Genomic DNA, 18,245 nt, shown 5'->3' with positions numbered 1-18,245 from the left:
ACTCTGATGTTAGCATTCGGGGCTCAAAGCCCTGACTTGGTATAGCCTCATAAACAATTTACCATGGATGTAAACTCTGTAGTTCCCTCTTTTTTAAAATTTAAATTTTTTTTCCTTTAAATTATTTTCTTACTTTACACATTTATTCTGAGGTTGGGAACCATTAAAAAAATATTTTTGCAAGATGGAAAATGTAAATCAGGGCAAGATTACCACCTACTGTAATACAACCACACATACTGAAGCTGCCCTGTGGAAAATATAACTAAGGCTACATCAAGGACACATTTACATTTAGATTATTTAAAAAACAATCTTTTGGTCTGTAAAATACCAAAGAAGATGCCTCCCGTTTTCCTGGCAAGTAGTGCGTTTTTTAAATTGTATTGTTTGTCAAAACCCCAAAGAATACAATAACACACATACAGTAGATTTTACCTGACCTGATCATGCCCTTACATGAAAAGTAAAACAAGTGAATGTTTTATTGCCTTTAACTCATATCTCAATTATTAAAAAGTGCTGATAAATTAATCGACTGATCATTTCCTCATTCCTTTAGCTCTATAGAGAGTACAAGGACGCTGCTTGTGATGCATGAGTGTACAAAAACAGACTTGAATTAAAATCTTTAATTACCAAAATAAAAAGTTTAACATTCCCAAATACAAAGACCAAACCTTGCACACAACAACACCCTCTTTAAAGGAAAAGTGCAACCTGCTCTGCTCCTGTTCATGATTGTTGGGGACTTCTTTCCGGTAATAGCAGCAATGTTGTTTGTGTGAGTATTGTTATTCTGAATGAGCAGGATCAGTGGAAAAGAAAACCAGGAACTTAAAGGTGGAGGAGATGAGGAACATCATAACCAGTGTCATTAAAGTTGTTGTCATGCTCTGGTTCAAGAGGGACAGGAAGTTCAAGCAGAATAATGCAGATTAAACACATTTCAAACCACCTGACAGGAAAACTTAACTCTGGAATTAGAAACTAACCCGATCATCAGGGACATTTTAATAATCTGATATTACACAATTTCAACCAAATGGAAAAAAATATAGATTATATACATCTCATATGGATCAATATATGCAAATTTACATTAGCAAGTCATTATTTCTATATACTTTCTATACCACAGGTGTCAGTAAACTTGTAGTTATATCTTTGAATAGTTAGTTCAATACATTACTCCTAAATGAGAATATCAATGAAAACGCATTAAGACACTTCATTCCACCCCCGACGATACACAAGCACGAAAACAAACACATTCAGAGTTTCACATCCACAGTTCAGCTGGAGATCAGGGAAGATGGTCGGATGAGTTAGCACCGGTTTTTGTTTTGTCTCCACTAAAGTGCCGAGACAGAGGTGAGAGCGGAGGTTAGCTATTGCTGTAATGACTTTGTATGACCATATTCATTGTAAAGCATCACAATAAGAGCTTCAGTAGCAAAATAAGTGAGTATAATAAAACTAATAAACTTCATCGTAAATCACCAAAATCAGGCGACTCAGCGATTTCTAATTAGCTTTTTTTTACTGACCTAAACAAAGTTAGTGGCCTTCATCAGATCATGTGCTACCTCAGCTTTCATTACTGGTCATAGTTTGCAGTGGATTGTGAGAAGTGGTGCATTAACACACAGTGTGAACAAAGTGCTTTCTGTAAAAATGTGCTGGAGAATCTACAGCCGCACACACAGGTGAGGGGAAAAAATGGGCAAGAAGCACAAGTGCATGACCCATTATTTGGCACCTAGTTCACTATCGCCCTCTCTCCTGTGGCGGGCATCAGTATGTGTTCGTCCTCAGTGTTACTAAGATATGTAGTCACTTGCAGCAGTAAAGAGAGGTGCTTTTAAGCTACAGTTTATAGGCAGATCTGAGGGTGAACAGTTGTGTTTAATAAGACTGTACGTGGCTGAGTGCCACACATTCTTCGCTTTGAAAAACTGTAATAGAAGCATAACAGACACTTCGGAATGAACGCAGATTAGAGATATGTCTCGTTGAGGAATGACTCACAGGAGGGTACGACAGCTCTGCTCACTGGTGAAACTGAAGAGTCAAATTCTTAAGAGAAAAAAAACACACTTCTCGTAATATTTCAATGTGCAAATAAAGTGAGAATTTAGGAAATACAAACAAGGAACATCCACAAAATAAGTCTTTAGTGGATTCAAAGGTTATGAGCTGCATGGTTGATTTAAGGTACAGTCTCAGTCTGAGCTGCGGTGCTGCAGTGGCGTATTAGGACTTAAAGACGTGCACGGCCCTCACGACATACTGCCTGCAGATCGGACACTCGTTCATCCTCTTGCCGCACTTGGTGCAGGTGACCATGTGACCGCACTCCAGGAGAACGCAGTCGATTGTGGCGTCCATGCAGATCCTGCAGAGGTTGTCGTCGTGGATCGTCAGCGGACCCTTCTCACCGTCTGCAGGAGGGAGAACCGGAGAAGTGATTTGATGTTAAGAACCTGCTTTTCAGAAATAAAGAGTGAAATATCATGCTGTGAGGAGGGGCAGGAGGGGCAGCAAAGTCCTCAGCAGCATAATAAATCCAGTGTGCCTTATCGCTGAGGTCATGCTCACAATCTCCTCAAAAATGTCAATGCCTGCAATGGCTGTGTCAAGATGTTTCCATGGCAACCACTCAGTCTTTATCACTGGAGGCACCCTGGTAAGTGAATGAATACACACCCTGACACACTGCAGGTCTCGGTATAATGAGCTTCTCACGTTGAACGCGTGAGTAGACGACAGAGGGAGATTGATCTTATGGTGGAACAGTGTTCGTGGAGCATGACAAACATAACTGAAATTCCATTCTGCAGTATGAAAAATGAACATCAACGAGACAACCAGAGAGAATCATTCCACAGGGGGGACCACATGTAGGGATTTTACCAAGAAATGAAAAAAGGTTCACGGTAAAAAAAAAATCAGATGTTTGACGATGTTTGTACGATGGAGCCACAGATGGAACACGTGACGAGCGATCTACGAGCCTTACCTCCGATGGCACCGTTGCAGATAGGAGGGGAAGGAGGGAAGGCCACCACTTTAGTGTGGGAGGAGCAAAGCAAGCAAGAGACGTTTCAGTACGATTCTCAATGAGAAAACTCTTTTAAGTCCTATTTCAAATCACTGTATGGAATTGGTAAAAAATGTAAATATAAAAGTATTGTGAAAAATGATTTCAAAATACTTTCTTGGGGCGCTGGTTTAGTTCAACTGGTAGAGCAGGCGGCCCGTGTATATAGGCTACAGTCCTCGAACCTGCAATCGATACACTCAGGTTCGACACTCACTGTCCTCTATAAAGGCAAAAGCCAAAATCTTAAATAAATAAAAAATACCTCTCAAGCTTTTAATGCAGCCCTATGAAGCTTACATCAGTTCATTGTTTGTTTATTAGAAGATCCTTCTATTAGAAGGCTATTCAGCCAATTCATTACATATTTCTGTTGAGCAATAAAATGATATTATTTTAAGAAGGTTTAACTCAGGCTGTACAAGCAGATGAGATTTAGCAGAGTCAAACTGTTAAATGCAACAGTGTGATCATAAAAACAATAACTTACTTCTCCTCTAAAATCAAAAAGGTGCATTAACACATGGCTTTAGAGATCTGACATAGATGCATACATAAAAAATGTAAATGTTCGGCCCTTGGCACCTCCAACAACAACAGGATGTGGTATTGAATACTGACGACTGACTGACAGCTTACCTGTGGTTACAGTACTGCTCACATTTTCCACTGCAAGACAAACATATATAAGTTAATAGCTGCTTGTTATAAAAGGCTTTATATGAAATAGCCTATACTCTGTGTTCAGTAGATCAATTCTGTAGTAAATGTGATACATTTGTACCTCAGTACGTCTAAAAACTGATAAATAAAAGCACACATTATTTACTCAGAGCGACAAAGTAAATACCCACTTGATTTCCTGTTCTCCTCCGTCTCTCTGTACAATCTGCTGACGCGCTCCACCAGCTCCCACTTCTCACAGCACCCTGAATAGTTGACAAAGTTCCTGGCCAGGATCTCCTTCAGCTGCCTGACAGACAGGCCCTCGATGTCCCTCAAACTGGAGAGGTCGGAGAGAGACGCTCTGGCCCGACGTCGCGTCTGGGGACTGACCTGAAAGGAGCAAGAATGAAGAAGTTGAGATCCCATAACAAACATGGTAGGCGTAACTTACTGTAATATCTAACTATTTAAAACTGCAGCTGACATTTCCCAGAATCCCGTGCTGCAGTTTATGGTAAGAATGTGCCAACACTTGATTTTTCACTTTTTGTAATTAAAAACCAAAATGAAAAAGGTTTTATTGCTAATTCTGTCCGACTTTAATTTGGAGTATATAGTGCACTGCAATCTGCAGGACAATGCATTTTCTGCAGCACAGCAGAAAGCCGCTCTAGAAAGCCTGATAAGCAAAATATTCTGTTGCAGAGTCTCTGGTCAATAAATTATGTTTCATTGTTTTCTCAGTCAGATCCAACCAAGAAAATCTGAGCATAAGAATCTCATTTGCAACCCTTGTATTGCCTTCCTTGCACAATGCTAAACGTATTTGCAGCACAAATACAAACAGCTGTGTCACATCGTATTTCTATTTATACTCCAGCATCCAGAGCAGAACTGAAATCTATAACTCAATACTTCACATCTGAATGATTTCACAGATCACCTCAGGAGTGTGATCGCTGGGGTCCAGGTTGAGGAGAGACACGGATGTGGCATCACCATCCTGCAACACAACAGCAATGATAACGAACATTAGTGTCGGGAACAGCCAGTTAACTGAGGATTAGGATTAGACACTGTTCATCCAGCCCATTGACGCCTCTGGAACAACAATGTCTCGTACATTCCAGTCATAGAAAAGCTTAGTACACCCTAAGCGGGCCAAGTACAAAGTATTTATAGTGGATCCTGGCTGCTTGGAGCTGAGGTCCCATTGCAGTGGCAGTTGTGTCACCTCTCTGCTTCTACCTGATCAGTTTCTTTTTAGTCATCTTACAAACTGTGGTAAATCCAGGATGAAAGGATGAACAATAAACCACACTTCATTCATTCTGTATTTGTTTAAGGTTAAATGTCAAGTGGTTCCCACAGACAATGTGTGGCCACTCAACAGTCGGCCTGAAGTGTTGACTTAATGTACTAAGATCTGCACAAATAACCTCGAGACCTAAGAAAAAAACACACGAGTGGACTCAGAAGTGTACGCTTTTTGCCTGCAGGCCACCATGACTGAAAATCCAAACTTGAACTTTTGAGGGGAATGTTTTTAAACTGCAAAATATGCTTAAGGACAAACAAGAAGGACCATGACATGGTTAGTTTAAAACCTCAGAGGCTAGTGAACATGTGTCTGTGCATCAGCAAATGATTACAATGATAATATGTGGCTTTGAGTCCTTACCTGGGTTGTATCAGAGCTATCACTCCTGCTGAGCCGCTCCTCCTGAGAGGCAACGAAAGTTGACAGCTCCGAGGCAGACTGCGTGGTAGAAGGGGTCGGCGTGTACAGGGAACGAGAGTGGAGGCTGCTCGTGTCCGGGTCCTCCTCTTCCTCGATGCCTCGGTGACAGAGCACCAAGTCCACCAGGTCTTCTTTTTCCCTGCAAGTATCGGTGGGGATGTTGCGGAGCAGCAAGTACTGGCGCAGGTCCCTGACTCGTAGGCGCATGAGCCGCGGCCGCTGGAAGGCTGTAGCCTTTAACAAATGACATGTGGCACAAATGCGCAGATTCTCCTGAAGCACGGAGCACAGAGAGCAGAAGCTCTTCTTGCAGTCGCAGCAAATATACTGCAGAAAGAGAGAGGAAAAAATAAATTGTGATTGAGCTTCTACCACGTGTTATGCCAAAACTTCCTCATAATATTACACTGCATTTGACATTAATATGGTACTAAATGTTTCTATTTAACCCTTATTTAAAAAGGTGGACATTAAATTATGATATGACATAAAATAAAAAACAAGGAAAATTGGAGAGACAACATTTAACAAATTACTGGAAAGCACATCACATGCATTTTTAACTCACATCTGCTCTACGTCTCCAGGCACAGAGATGGAGGCAGCACATTTCTTTTAATTGACAAACATCAAACAGTAATAAATGCAAGAGGTGGGATTTGACTGGCACTGAGAGCATGTGAAGCACAGGGTTCAGAAAGAATTAGACCCTGAGCCACACACGAACATGAGCACACAGTGAAGGTGACATTACAGAACAAGTATGCCGTCCATCTGTCTCTGCAACCAGCTAGAACAAAGTGTTTTCACAGGAAATTACAAGCCTCGGGTTGTAAATTCAATTAACTTTTTTTTTTTACCCCAAAAAACAAACTGTGGTTTCAGATCTTCAGAAAACAGTGGTCAGAAATGCTGTGATTATACAAGTGCTTCAAATTTCAACTTTTCTTTTGACCTATTTTGTAGTATTGACTGGAGAATTTTTTTTTATTTAAACATTTGGGTTTAATGATTTTATTGACTTAATAAATTTCACTTTTAATTCTATGTTCACTGGCCAAACGACATCAAAAATATGAAGACCCATGTAGACAAAAACATGCACCTTATCTACATGCCAAAGCTAGATGACTCTGTTTTCCACAGCCAACTTCAGCAGTTAATTAACACTCATGCCTAAAATATTAATCTCATATTTCCCTCTCTGCTGCTGCACGTGCACCTCCTCCTTCTCATTAAGTCAGTAGAGCAATTTGCATGAACTGTATCACACAAAACATCTAGATACCCACCTTCCTCCTGAAGACGGAGAAGGCCTGACCACAGGCCTTGCATACAAGACCAGGACTCCCTGAGGTGGTGGGTGGATATGTAGAGTATCCCGCACTTGGGGCAAATCTGAAGGGTCCAGCGCCGGCCCCAAACCCTGGCTGCTGGCCTCTGACAGCCCCAGTACCCATGACTTCATTCAGCAAACCACAGCATGAAGCCCACATAGACGAGGCCCCTGCCTGACAGTAACAAAACAACTACACATTAATTTTTTCAATACTTACTGTACACACATATACATACATGTACCAATTAACCATTAACCAATGAATAAATAAGAAAGTAAAAGTACAAACAAGTACACAAAATATAAACAAATAGTATGTTATGTATACATTTACGTAAATATTATATAAACATGTTTGTGTTATACACATAGCTTTATACATGTATTATGCTACAATATTTCAAATACTTCCAAATATTTGATCGTTTTGTTGCTATAACTTTGATGCTAGTTAGGCCAAATAAAGCGAATACAGTATATTGAACATAAATGAGTACGTCTCTAACAGCATCTTTTGCGTAAATGGTTGTCACAGAAACATAATCGAGTACTATTCTTTATATAGAGGCAACATATGGATGTTAATTATAGATACATTACGAGCACAAATTGCCCAGAGGGCTACTTTAACACAATAAAGCACAGACAGTGCAGACAGAACGAGCAGGCAGCTAAAACGGTCAAAACAGTGCTACAATAGCAATTTATTATACTCACAATATTTTAAAAAATGATGATCAGCTGACGTTCATGCAGCTAGAAAACAGAATACACATCTAAAGAAATCTCCTAAAACCTAAAAACATTCATGCTCGACATGTCTGTCATGTCGTTGTTTAGTGGCAGCTGTCAGAGTTACTGCCTATCCGACCGTTTTGACAATTAGCTTAGCACAGGATAGGTAACAAACCGTCAGCTACCCCGATACAGCGACAAGAAGCTTCATTAGCTTACATTAGCTAGCTACTGCTAGCAATTGTATATGCATAGCTAAAATAGGAACATAGGCACTGTACCTTCATTGCAGCTCCGGCTTAACTACTGTGAAAGAACAGGTCGACTGTGTAACCATTGCAATATGGAGCGTCACTTATTATGCTAAACTGCGTCTAGATGTGATGAGAGCAACGATCGAGCACCGAACGCTGCTACTTTGCCTGCTGCTGCTCCCATCTGCTTCTTCTTCTCCGTTTTGGTGCTGCGAGAGCATGAACTGTAACTACATTGTGTTGCTGCCCCCCTCCGGTCATCAGTACTGAGAGTGGTAAATTTACCTGACAGCCATTCAACCGTTTAGGTCGGTGAGGACATGTCCAATTTCGTGGTTATGCAAACTGAGTGAGACTTCCATTTTATAATTAAAGCCTTGAACACGTTGGTAATTTTGGGAAGTTATCTGACCTCGATATTGTAGCGTCCTGGCAGTACTTCAACGAGTTTCCTGACTAATGCTTATTTTCGGGAATAGACACATCCAAAATTAGGCGAAGTCTGCTATTACTTTACATTTTACATTTTTGCTGCTGACCATGTACTAAATGTTATATAATATGTTAAAAGTCTAGAGTTAATTCTGGGACTGTTTTGTTAATTCTCGACTCTGTATCTACAAGACTGACATTGAATTACAGCCTCATAAAACTAAAGTCCAATCCCATTGGATAGCACAATGTATAGCTACAATGCTATTGATAATTTATGGGATGAAGTCAATTTTATTAAAGTAGTGATAAAAAATGTTGATCTGTTTGAAAACTGCTTTTTCAAGGTGTAGCTTATGTTTTGTTGTCTACATGTTTATAAAGAGTTGAAAATGTAGATCGTTCAATTCTAACACCACAGAGTCAACAAATCCTCCAGTTTGTTAAAATAGTATTGAAAAGATTCAAGTAGAAAAGTTATTGAGCACTTTCCTGTTTTATTCTTCTTTTTTTCTTTGCATCATTGAATCATTTTTAATCTAGCCAGCCAACGGGTTCCACTGTGCACAACTGTGTTCTAACATCTCTTTGGGGGTCTTTATTGAATAGAAATTAAAAGAAAACACTGCAGCTAGTTTAGGTCCTGTATTCACAGTGTATCACAGAATATTTCTCTTTAACATTCTTGAAACCATTAAAAATATTTGTATTATGATTTTCCTTAAGATAACTTCAGAAGTTTTTTGTTTTGTTTTTCATTTGAGAAGATTTTTTTTAAAAAGGCTACAAAAACTACTTTTGTGTTTCCACTGTGTTATACCTAGGCCTTTGTGCAACTTCTCTAAGCGTACTGTTTGTGTTTTGTGCTGTGCTGAACTGTTCTTCTCTTCATTATGCAATATGAGATTTGAAAAGTGTTGACAGCTGACAGTAAGGTTATGCAATTTGTCATTTAAAATATATGATAAAGTTTGATAACAATGTTATGTAAGGTGTAATTTAAAAAGTTAACAGCTAATAACGGCACTTCCGGTCAAGCTCGCTCCCTCTCGCTGAGCGCGCCAATAACAAACGTCTCCCCCTGATGACGTTGACGTTGAACGACGCGTCACCGTGTTTTGAGTTTCGAGCGCGTCTACAATTCAGGAAAGAAAGTTCGGGCCCCTTTTGCAGGTCTAGCGATGGAAAAAAACGCTGGTGTCAGTTTAATGATCATGTATGAGGATGAGTCGGTGGATGTTCGTTACGGAAACGGAGCTCAGTTACAACTGTCGCCGTGTGGCTGTGAATTCATGCTGGTTAAACCCACAGACCTCTCCGGACACCCTCTGCAGCCCATTGAGAGAGTCCGACAGAGGACACGGTTCACCATCAGCACTTACAAGGTATGAACATTAATATAAGCATTGCCTCTTCACTAATACTTAGTCCCATTTTTTATCTAAACTGGGCCTGTAGACGGCAGTGGAAGAACTATGCAGATACACTAGAAAAGTAAATCCTCTGGTAGAGGACAGGTAGAAGTACTCATAATACAAAACAATATACTGTACAGTGTATCTCTGGATTCTGGATTAAGTGTTGTATTAATGATTAAGCATCAGTAATGTTGCTGCTGGTAAAGTTCATCTCCAATCCCATCTACCAAATATACTTTCTTTGTATCTTGAAACCACAGAAATCATATAAATGTAGTGGAGTAAAATTACTCAGGAGGTATAAAGCAGGCAGTTAACTACAACAGCAAGTGGGCCACATAGGATAATTACAGGGGGGTTGCGGGCCACATGCAATATTTTGTCCATAAATGGTTTCAAAAAGCTTCTGCATGTACAGTATAATGTTTATAGATTTCAAGAATAATAGGATAAACTAGTCTAATAACTAATATTCCTTTTCGATTGAATTATACATAAACAGTCAATATCTGGGTTTATTACTTTTTAGTGCAGAAAAAGAAGATAAATAGTTTTCCAAAATCAAGTTTATGTCCATATAGAGACATTCTGAAGCTGCGTGTTTGTAATACACACTTTGTCCTGCTACATTCAAACATATGATGTCATTTTACAGGAGTTTATGGTGGCTGCATTGGCATTCAGGAATAAACATGCAAGCAGACCATATCTGCCAGAGGAACTCATCCCTGCTGACCACAGGAAGGTATCAAGACCAATTTTCTAGCCCACTACTTATCTCCTTAAAAATTTTAAGGTGTTTTTGTGCAATTACATCTTTATTTTTTGAATTTCCTCTTTAGCCGTTTTTCAGCATTGACTCAGACGTGCGGTGGCCTGAGTGGTCTTCCTGTGATGCTGAGCTCGGACCTGGAGGTGAGACCATCGTAAGGTCTGAGGAGGGACGAGCTGTGTTGATGCTGGCGCCCTCAGGTGAAGAATTCTCTGTGGAGTTCACATGCAGCCTCAGTCAGACTCAAAATCAGCACAAGCAGGGTTTCAGAAGAGACGCAAGCTTTGGCAGTCAGCAAGTAAGCCATCTGATCTGTCAGAGCAGCAATGCTGAGACCAAAGAGGTTCATCAGGGAAGAGGAAGCAGAAGGAATGACTCTGTTAGATCAAGGTCATGCTCCCCTCGGATTACCAGCACAGCTCAGCCAAAGGTAATGCTTCTTAGTGATATCTCTGTACTTAAATCAAAGCTTTGATTAAATATTTCACTTCCGTTCTCAGCCAGAGGACATGTACCAATCCACTGCTGTGGTCCAGCATCACTCCTGCTCCGCACTCGACCCCGTCTGGTGCTACCCGCTCTCTCTGGCTCACCATCTCTGGACGGCTCGTCTCTCGAGGCCTGAAGATGTGGGAGCAGAAGGAGCCAGCGAGCCCAGACAAATGTCAGACAAATCCACTGTAGGGAGAAGAGAGTCTCAACTTCCTCAGGCCCTGCCTCTTACATGTCCATCACCTCACTGGCACAGGTTAAACAATCATCAGACTTGAGGAAATAACGGACATGTGGAGAACTATTTAACCATGTTTACTGACTAATTTAAGCTTCCCTTTCATGTTTTTAAGGTGGAAGATTAAAGACCCCCTGGCCAAAAAAGAACATTTAGATCAAGATCTTCCAACAGAGCTGGTAAAAGTGATGTGGTGTCAAGGAGTCACATACAGGTAGGTATTTTCATTGTTAACAAGGACTTTATAGTAGGGCTGCATGATATATCGTTTAACAATCGCAATTGCGATGTGCTCATCATGTGCAATATTCACATCGCAGGATGTGCGACAGTGAGGCAAATCAAGTGTAACACGTCAAGCTGCTATTTTTTTGTTGCTCAGTGTAAAACGAAAACTCGCCAGTTTCTCGTTTTCCATGACTGTCTGATATCACATTAGTGCAGCTTTTCCACCAGAGCACAGATCAAACTGACCGCTAAGCTGCAGAGTCGGTATGTCACCTGCCTGTAAACTGTAAACATGCACGCGACGCTGCTGCCATCTCTGTCACAGATCATGTTGGTGAGATGATTGAGGCAGACGCTCTATTAGGTAAGGTGTCTCATAAGTGAGTGCATTTCCATTATAAGCGGCACCTCGACCCAGTACTGGTTAATGCTGTGGCTACATAAACGGACCATTTACGGAGCGAACACGCTGCAGACTTATTACTTTAGCGGCTACACCTGCAGCGCACATACGGCATGAGGTTGTGTGTGCCAACAGGAAGCATGAGACATGAGCTTTCATTTCAAAAAGTTACAGTCACCACAAACATACATTTGAACATTGTTAGAAATGGTAAATGACACACCGTATAAATAACACACCGCAGCCCACAAGTCTGTGTATTTATTTAATAAAGAAACGTGTCTTAAAAGTCCCAAATAATAAAAATGTATGATTGTTAATTGTTTATATGATGTAACTGTGTGTTTAACTGTATGTCTCCTGCTTAGGATCCTTAGTGGGGCCATCTCAGTCGTAGAGGTTTCCCCGGGAGATGGCTCAGTCATCCGGTCTAATGGTGTCCTCAACACTTATTTTACCCATCACAAAACTGAGCTCCTGTCAGGGCGGGTAAATTTCAGTCTCTCATCATGTAACATTCATAAATTGGAAATACTTAAATTAGTTTTAGAACTAAAAACAGCATTAATCAGGCATCTTTGCATAAACACCTTGTGAACTGCTTGTGTCCGTCTCACAGGTGAAAGAGGTTACGTACCATCTGAACAACCTTCCACCTGACATACCAGGACAGCTGTATTCCATTAGCTCTGTTGTGAGTCGTGCAAGCAGGTTAGCCCCCGCTTTGTCCCGGTCTGATGGATTTGACAGCTTTATCCTATTGGTCTTGACCACCACGTTGATGTTTTGCAGGATCCTCACATGCTACAACGACGCCAAGCAATCACTGAAGCTCCCTTCCACACCCAGCTGCTTACAAGATGTCGAACAAGTAGACCCTGCTGATATTACAACTGTGACAACAGTATTTACACAGAATTCAAGCTTCTAAGTATTGTGTTTTGTTTTCAGGGCAGATGTTTTTCTAAACCAGGAGTGAATGAAGGAATTCTTTCCAATCCTGTGGCTGTTCAGCAGCTGGTGAATGTCACGCAGTCTGTAGAATGTCGGTGAGTGATATTTTACCGAATAATAAATACTGTGTTAACAGCTTGTATAAAATGTTGTATTTCCTTTCTTTTCATGTAGGTCAGATCTTGTGTCTGCAGAACTGGAGAAGATAAAACGATTCAACTGTATCCTTAAACACTGAGATGATGCCTTTACGGGCTGTGGAGATTAAAATGTATGATTGTTATAGTGTAGGTACATCCACTGTTGCTTCACTTAGATAATACTGAGTGTGATCTTTAACATCCTGTGTCCAGTTCTGCTGGAGAACAGCCACCTGCTAAGAAGTGAAATAAGACGTACAGACGTGGAAGAAAGCTCTGCAGAAGAGTTTACTCAGGAATCACTGAGTGAGAACTGCATCGCTGAAGCTCTTCAGAGGACATCCAAAGCCATACAGGACATTGATGCTCTTATATCTGCAGCCACACTGACATGAATGAGTCCCTGCAAGGAAGAAGAAGCCCCGACATGCGAGACTGACTGGACTACAGATACATAAAGCTGTTTTACTGATGTCCAAATTATTATGTTGATTCTCTGGAATGAGAAACTGTTGCTTATTTACTCTATCTTCATCATCCCACAGTACCTTCCTGTCAGGTTTAGCGATAATAACTTTGGTGCTAAATGACTTTAACACCTTAAAGTTTCCTCCGAACACTCAAACTGTGGTTACAATTGCAAGATGTGTCTGATAAAAATAAAGTATGTCAGTCTGTGCTTTCTACTATTTTGGGCTTATGAACTTGTCTGAACTTTGTTCTCTACTTAATAAGCTGTGTTCTTCAATTAACCCTAAACTTCAGCTGCAAATTGTGTATCAGGTAGTGCTGACAACCCATAAAAGACATAAACACAGTCGTATATATATTTCATTAAAGATCATTTCTTTGCGTTTGTCTTTATTGATAGGACAGTGGACAGAGTCGGAAATATGGGAAGAGAGTCGGGGTGACAGGCAACAATCGCTGCATCGAGGACTGAGCCTCTGTAAACAGGACTGCTGAGATAAGACAAGATCGGATAAGATAATCCTTAATGCACCAAAATGTTCTACTGAATGACGTCTTGGACCACTAACAACATTTTTTTAAAAGGCTTTGGATGGTTTGACCTCATTGAGTTTTGGGAAATAACATAATTAAACATAAAGGAGGAGATGACAATGAAGCAAATTTACTTTATATTTTTTAATAGGTTTTTACATTTTTTCAGAAATTACATAAGAATAGAAAATAGGTGGAAAGAAATGTTCCCATATCTTTGTACAGTGATTATTTCAAAATTATTTGTGAAAGTCTCCTATTCATCAACTTTTTTTTCTGGTGTTTTCTGATTTAATTTTTTATAATTTATTCGTACTTATTTTGTTCAATTTTTTCTGGTAGTATTCTTTGATGCTTTGTTATCAAAGCACTTTGTAAACTATTTGTTTTCAAAGGTGCTATATTAATAAAGTGATTATTATCATTATGCATGAGCTTTATATATTGCAAAAAGAAAACAGGGTTTATGTTATGTTACTTATATTTCTTGTTACATAATGTCTTTCTTCAGATTTTAATGTCTTTAATATGTAATGTGCTTTAAACAGTTTGTGTTTTTGGTTTACATGCTTCAGCAAGTGAGTATGACTTTAATCTCGCCTGATAAGAGTCATGTACTTCCTCTATAGGAGCAGTTTGTCTCTGGTCACACAGACTAACACAGCTCTTACATCAGGTGAGCCTTTAACTTTTTCTATAAGCAGTTGATGCTCGTTTGAACGCTTCATTCATACTTCTGACATCTTTAATGCTTCCATAAGTGTGCATGTAATGTTATTTTGTTTCTGTTTGTCACACTGTGACTTTTTTTATTGTTCTGTAGCATATGGCAAAATAAAAAGCTGAAGGCTATAGCAGAATGATTTTATTGATACATTTTTCTTGTTCAAAAGAAAATACATTTGAACATTCGGGACTCATGGATCGGCCCGACACAAGCTGCAGCTCTGTGACGGATGCTTCCCTTAAACTACATAGTGTGTCCTCTGTTCGAGCAAGAATAGCAGCCTTGGAGGGGAAACTATCTGGAGCTGCAAACACAGCCAGTCCTAAGCTTGGCGTTGGGAGAAAATTTGCAGCTGCTTTCACACAAAAAGTGAATCCATCATCAACCAGAACAAAATCCTCCAGACCTGCTGAAACACAGAGAGACACTGAGTCCTTTCAACTGAAAAACACAGCCATGAAAGCAAATTCTGCGGTTTCCAGCAAAACCAACGTCTCTCTTGTTTCATCCAAACTAGCATGGTTTAATTATAGGAGACCAGAGGCTAGTACCATCCTCAAACCAGAAACCAGTACATCAAAGGCACCATCCTTTCCCAGACTGCACCAGAGCACCAAACTATCTGTGGCACAGCAAAACAGCAGTACCAAAGTGCAAAGTTTGACTCGTTGTGGTTGTAAAGTGGGAAACACCATCTACTCTAAACCTCCTAAACTTCCAGAGAGAAATAAGCCTGACTTTGTCAGAACAAGCGTAACCCAAAATAAGGTCGAATTGGGGAGCAACAATCTCTTTGTTCCTGAGAGGAGGCTTCCTGACGTCTTATGTCTGAAGTGCCCTCCTCCTCCGAAGCCCAAGAGGCCTCCAAGTGTTGTGATTCATCGGTTTAGAAGGAATATGCAGCCTTTGAAAGATGGTGAGAAACTGTTACAAATTATATCTTTCCCACATATGGTTTAATTTTCTTCTTCTGATAAAGACTAAAATTAAATTGTGTGACAGGAGCTGGGATAAAGAAACCACATGCTGTAGCTCCTCCACCTCTGTGTTTGTGGCAACCATCCAAACATGCAGCTGGTTTGTAAGTGTGTCCATATTGTTAAAGTGCTCTATATGCAGATAACTAACTATGCATGTAAAGTATGTATAATGTCATTTGTTACAGATTCATCAAACAGATCTAGTGTGGATTTAAGCTTCAGTTGCATCACTTTACCTACCGCTATCACAGGAAGCTGCTGCAGTTTGCCAGATTCTCACTGATATCCACAGAAATTTAAAGATTTTCATTTCACACAGTTGCGAAAACAACCTGGGCGAGGATGACAGCTATGATGATATCGGCAACATTAACCCTCCACCACTTCCCAATAAAGGTTCTGTCTATTCATATATACACACAAACAAAATAAACCCATCATAATTTAAACAGTCAGTGTCTGAAATGTACCACAAACAAGCAAATAAACTCATGAGGTTCATGTTGCTGAATTACCCGTTGCTTTGTCTTCACAGATCATCCTTCAAAGAGGACAGAGGTAATCCATTTTTAAAATGTTTAATTTTAATGCACAAACAAATTTAGTACTAATATTTGAATATTACTATTTTTTACAATATTGTATATTATATTTGTACTCCTTATTTGTACTCCTCATCCATAACTAGATAAAAGGAGCTGCTCACATAATCAAGAGGGGGTCACTTTTTGTTTTAAAAGAAGAAATATCAGACCTGTCACTGGATCAAGGAGAGGTTGTCCACACTACAGGTAAGCCAGGTGGCCTTCAGTGGCTGGGCGGGAAAATGGAGGGCTCCTGAAAGAGGCAAACGACATTCAGTGCTGACTTATAGATACAAACTGTGGAGGAGAAATAAGAAAATTGTGAGATGAGGATACATGTTCACATAGTGCTCAAGCAGGCGTCTGTGCTGATACATGATCATGTCCTTTCAGTTATGAAGACTCAGTCTGTCTACGAGGAGCCAGGGTCTTTCAGTGACTCGGATGTTTATGATGACATTGGGACCCTAGCTGAGGTTTGCAGGTGCAAAATCATAATTCACAATATCAAAACCAGCATATTTTTTATTTTTAAATGTATGGTTTCTCTTACCTGCAGGTAAGAGGTTAATCCTGACACAAGGTTGTAGGCTACTTCTTGAATTTGTTTTGAATGGATTGATCACATTATGCACTTAAAGTAGATGTTTGTGATGGTATTATGCGGTATTAAGTCAGTCATAAATATGTGTAAATTCAATATTAAAAAAAATATTTCTATTCGCGCGGGTGATGTTCTACTGTTTGCAAAATGTAGATTGTGTTCGGGTGACATCTAGTGGTTAATATTATTATTGCAACAGCAAAAGCTGCTGCCATGTTGGTTTCACAGTTAAAATCTTAAAAATCTTCCAAACTTTTGTGAATTAATTCAATCGGACATTATACGTTTCTACAAATACTATCCTTTCAATATTATCAGTATGTGCTTTGTTGATGCTGAGTCAGAGACAACTCTCAGGTTTGCTTGAATCACACAACAATTCATCTTTATAATTTCTTCCCCCATCAGAGTTTTTCCTCAGGCACTAAGGACCCCAGATGGAGGTAAATGTGTTGGCATTTCTCCTAATATTTCTTAAACTCACAGTACATATAAACCACTGAGGGGGGCATGGCAATAAAACATATTTAAATGAATTGTCTCTGTGCCCACAGATGATGACATTTATGATGTTCCTGAGTCCCGGAGACCTCCACTTCCTATTGACAAGTGATTATATTAATGATTTATATTTCATCTACATAGTGTGACATATTTTGTCTTAATAGTTGCCAGACAGTGAAATTCTTGGGCATACTACAAATAGACAACTGCAATTAAATGCTGCACAATTTAATGTCTGCATATCTTATGTTTAACGATGTCTGATGATTACTTTATGCAGGTATGCCATTTATGTTGAAATCAGAGAAGGTATGTTCTGGTTACTTAAAATATTTGACACTTTTCATTTAGTTTTATAGTAAATGGTTCCTCTGCATGTAGAGATTTTACACAAAACAATTTAAACAACATTACATAATTTATTTCATTGCATGCATTCAGCTGGTGATTATTGTGTTCAAAAATAGTGAATGCAGGACTTAATGGAGTATTTTTTACACTGTGATATTTCTACTTGACTATGGAAAAGGAAGACAGTACAACCAAATATTCATTAGGATTCATTGTAAAAACAAATATTACAATTAAACATACTTTTAATTTTTTCTTTTTTCTACAGACTGTGTCTATGAAATCGACTAATCCACAGTAGTGGCCGTGTCATCAGAATCCCGGATGATTAAAAACCATACATCAGTATGCAGTGTGTTTGTACATTGTTGATGAATGCATCATGCCTAAACGTATCATTAGTGTTTAAATCTTTGTGTATTTTCTTCATCAAAGAACATGACACATGAAGATACATTAATATGTGCATTACATTATTTATAATTGATTGATGATTTTTTCAGTATAGTTTTGCAACCTGTTGTAAGTACAAGTATATCTGTACAATTACAAATCGTTTTAACATTCATTTGGTG

The 18,245-nt window shown here is 39.4% G+C and overlaps 2 protein-coding genes across 3 annotated transcripts; one reads left to right on the top strand and one right to left on the bottom strand.

The window, feature by feature from the left end:
- Positions 1-596: 596 nt before the first annotated feature.
- On the bottom strand, positions 597-8,017 carry rnf34a (ring finger protein 34a). 2 transcript variants are annotated; one of them, XM_069683844.1, is made up of 8 exons: positions 7,866-8,017; positions 6,803-7,021; positions 5,451-5,837; positions 4,713-4,772; positions 3,958-4,159; positions 3,743-3,772; positions 3,023-3,070; positions 597-2,444 (listed from the first exon to the last, which is right to left on the bottom strand). In XM_069683844.1, exons 1-8 carry the CDS (start codon positions 7,869-7,871, stop codon positions 2,257-2,259), a joined length of 1,140 nt encoding a protein of 379 aa, XP_069539945.1. In that variant the 5' UTR covers positions 7,872-8,017; the 3' UTR covers positions 597-2,256. The 2 variants fall into 2 exon arrangements, with proteins under 2 accessions (XP_069539945.1, XP_069539946.1); XM_069683845.1 differs by lacking the exon at positions 3,023-3,070.
- A 1,461-nt stretch (positions 8,018-9,478) lies between these two features.
- cunh5orf34 (chromosome unknown C5orf34 homolog) lies at positions 9,479-13,466 on the top strand. The gene is made up of 11 exons (XM_069683820.1): positions 9,479-9,655; positions 10,344-10,433; positions 10,531-10,890; positions 10,961-11,208; positions 11,306-11,404; positions 12,190-12,310; positions 12,441-12,532; positions 12,614-12,683; positions 12,773-12,870; positions 12,950-12,996; positions 13,129-13,466. The coding sequence occupies exons 1-11, from the start codon at positions 9,479-9,481 to the stop codon at positions 13,308-13,310; spliced, it is 1,584 nt and encodes a 527-aa protein (XP_069539921.1). The 3' UTR covers positions 13,311-13,466.
- Positions 13,467-18,245: the final 4,779 nt, after the last annotated feature.

The sequence above is a fragment of the Semicossyphus pulcher genome, unplaced genomic scaffold, assembly GCF_022749685.1.
Source record: "Semicossyphus pulcher isolate SPU_LCO1_2020_fin unplaced genomic scaffold, fSemPul1.0.p SCAF_6, whole genome shotgun sequence".
Taxonomy (NCBI): domain Eukaryota; kingdom Metazoa; phylum Chordata; class Actinopteri; order Labriformes; family Labridae; genus Semicossyphus; species Semicossyphus pulcher.
Note: the sequence above shows the minus strand (reverse complement) of the source record. Positions and strands in the feature narration are given on the sequence as shown.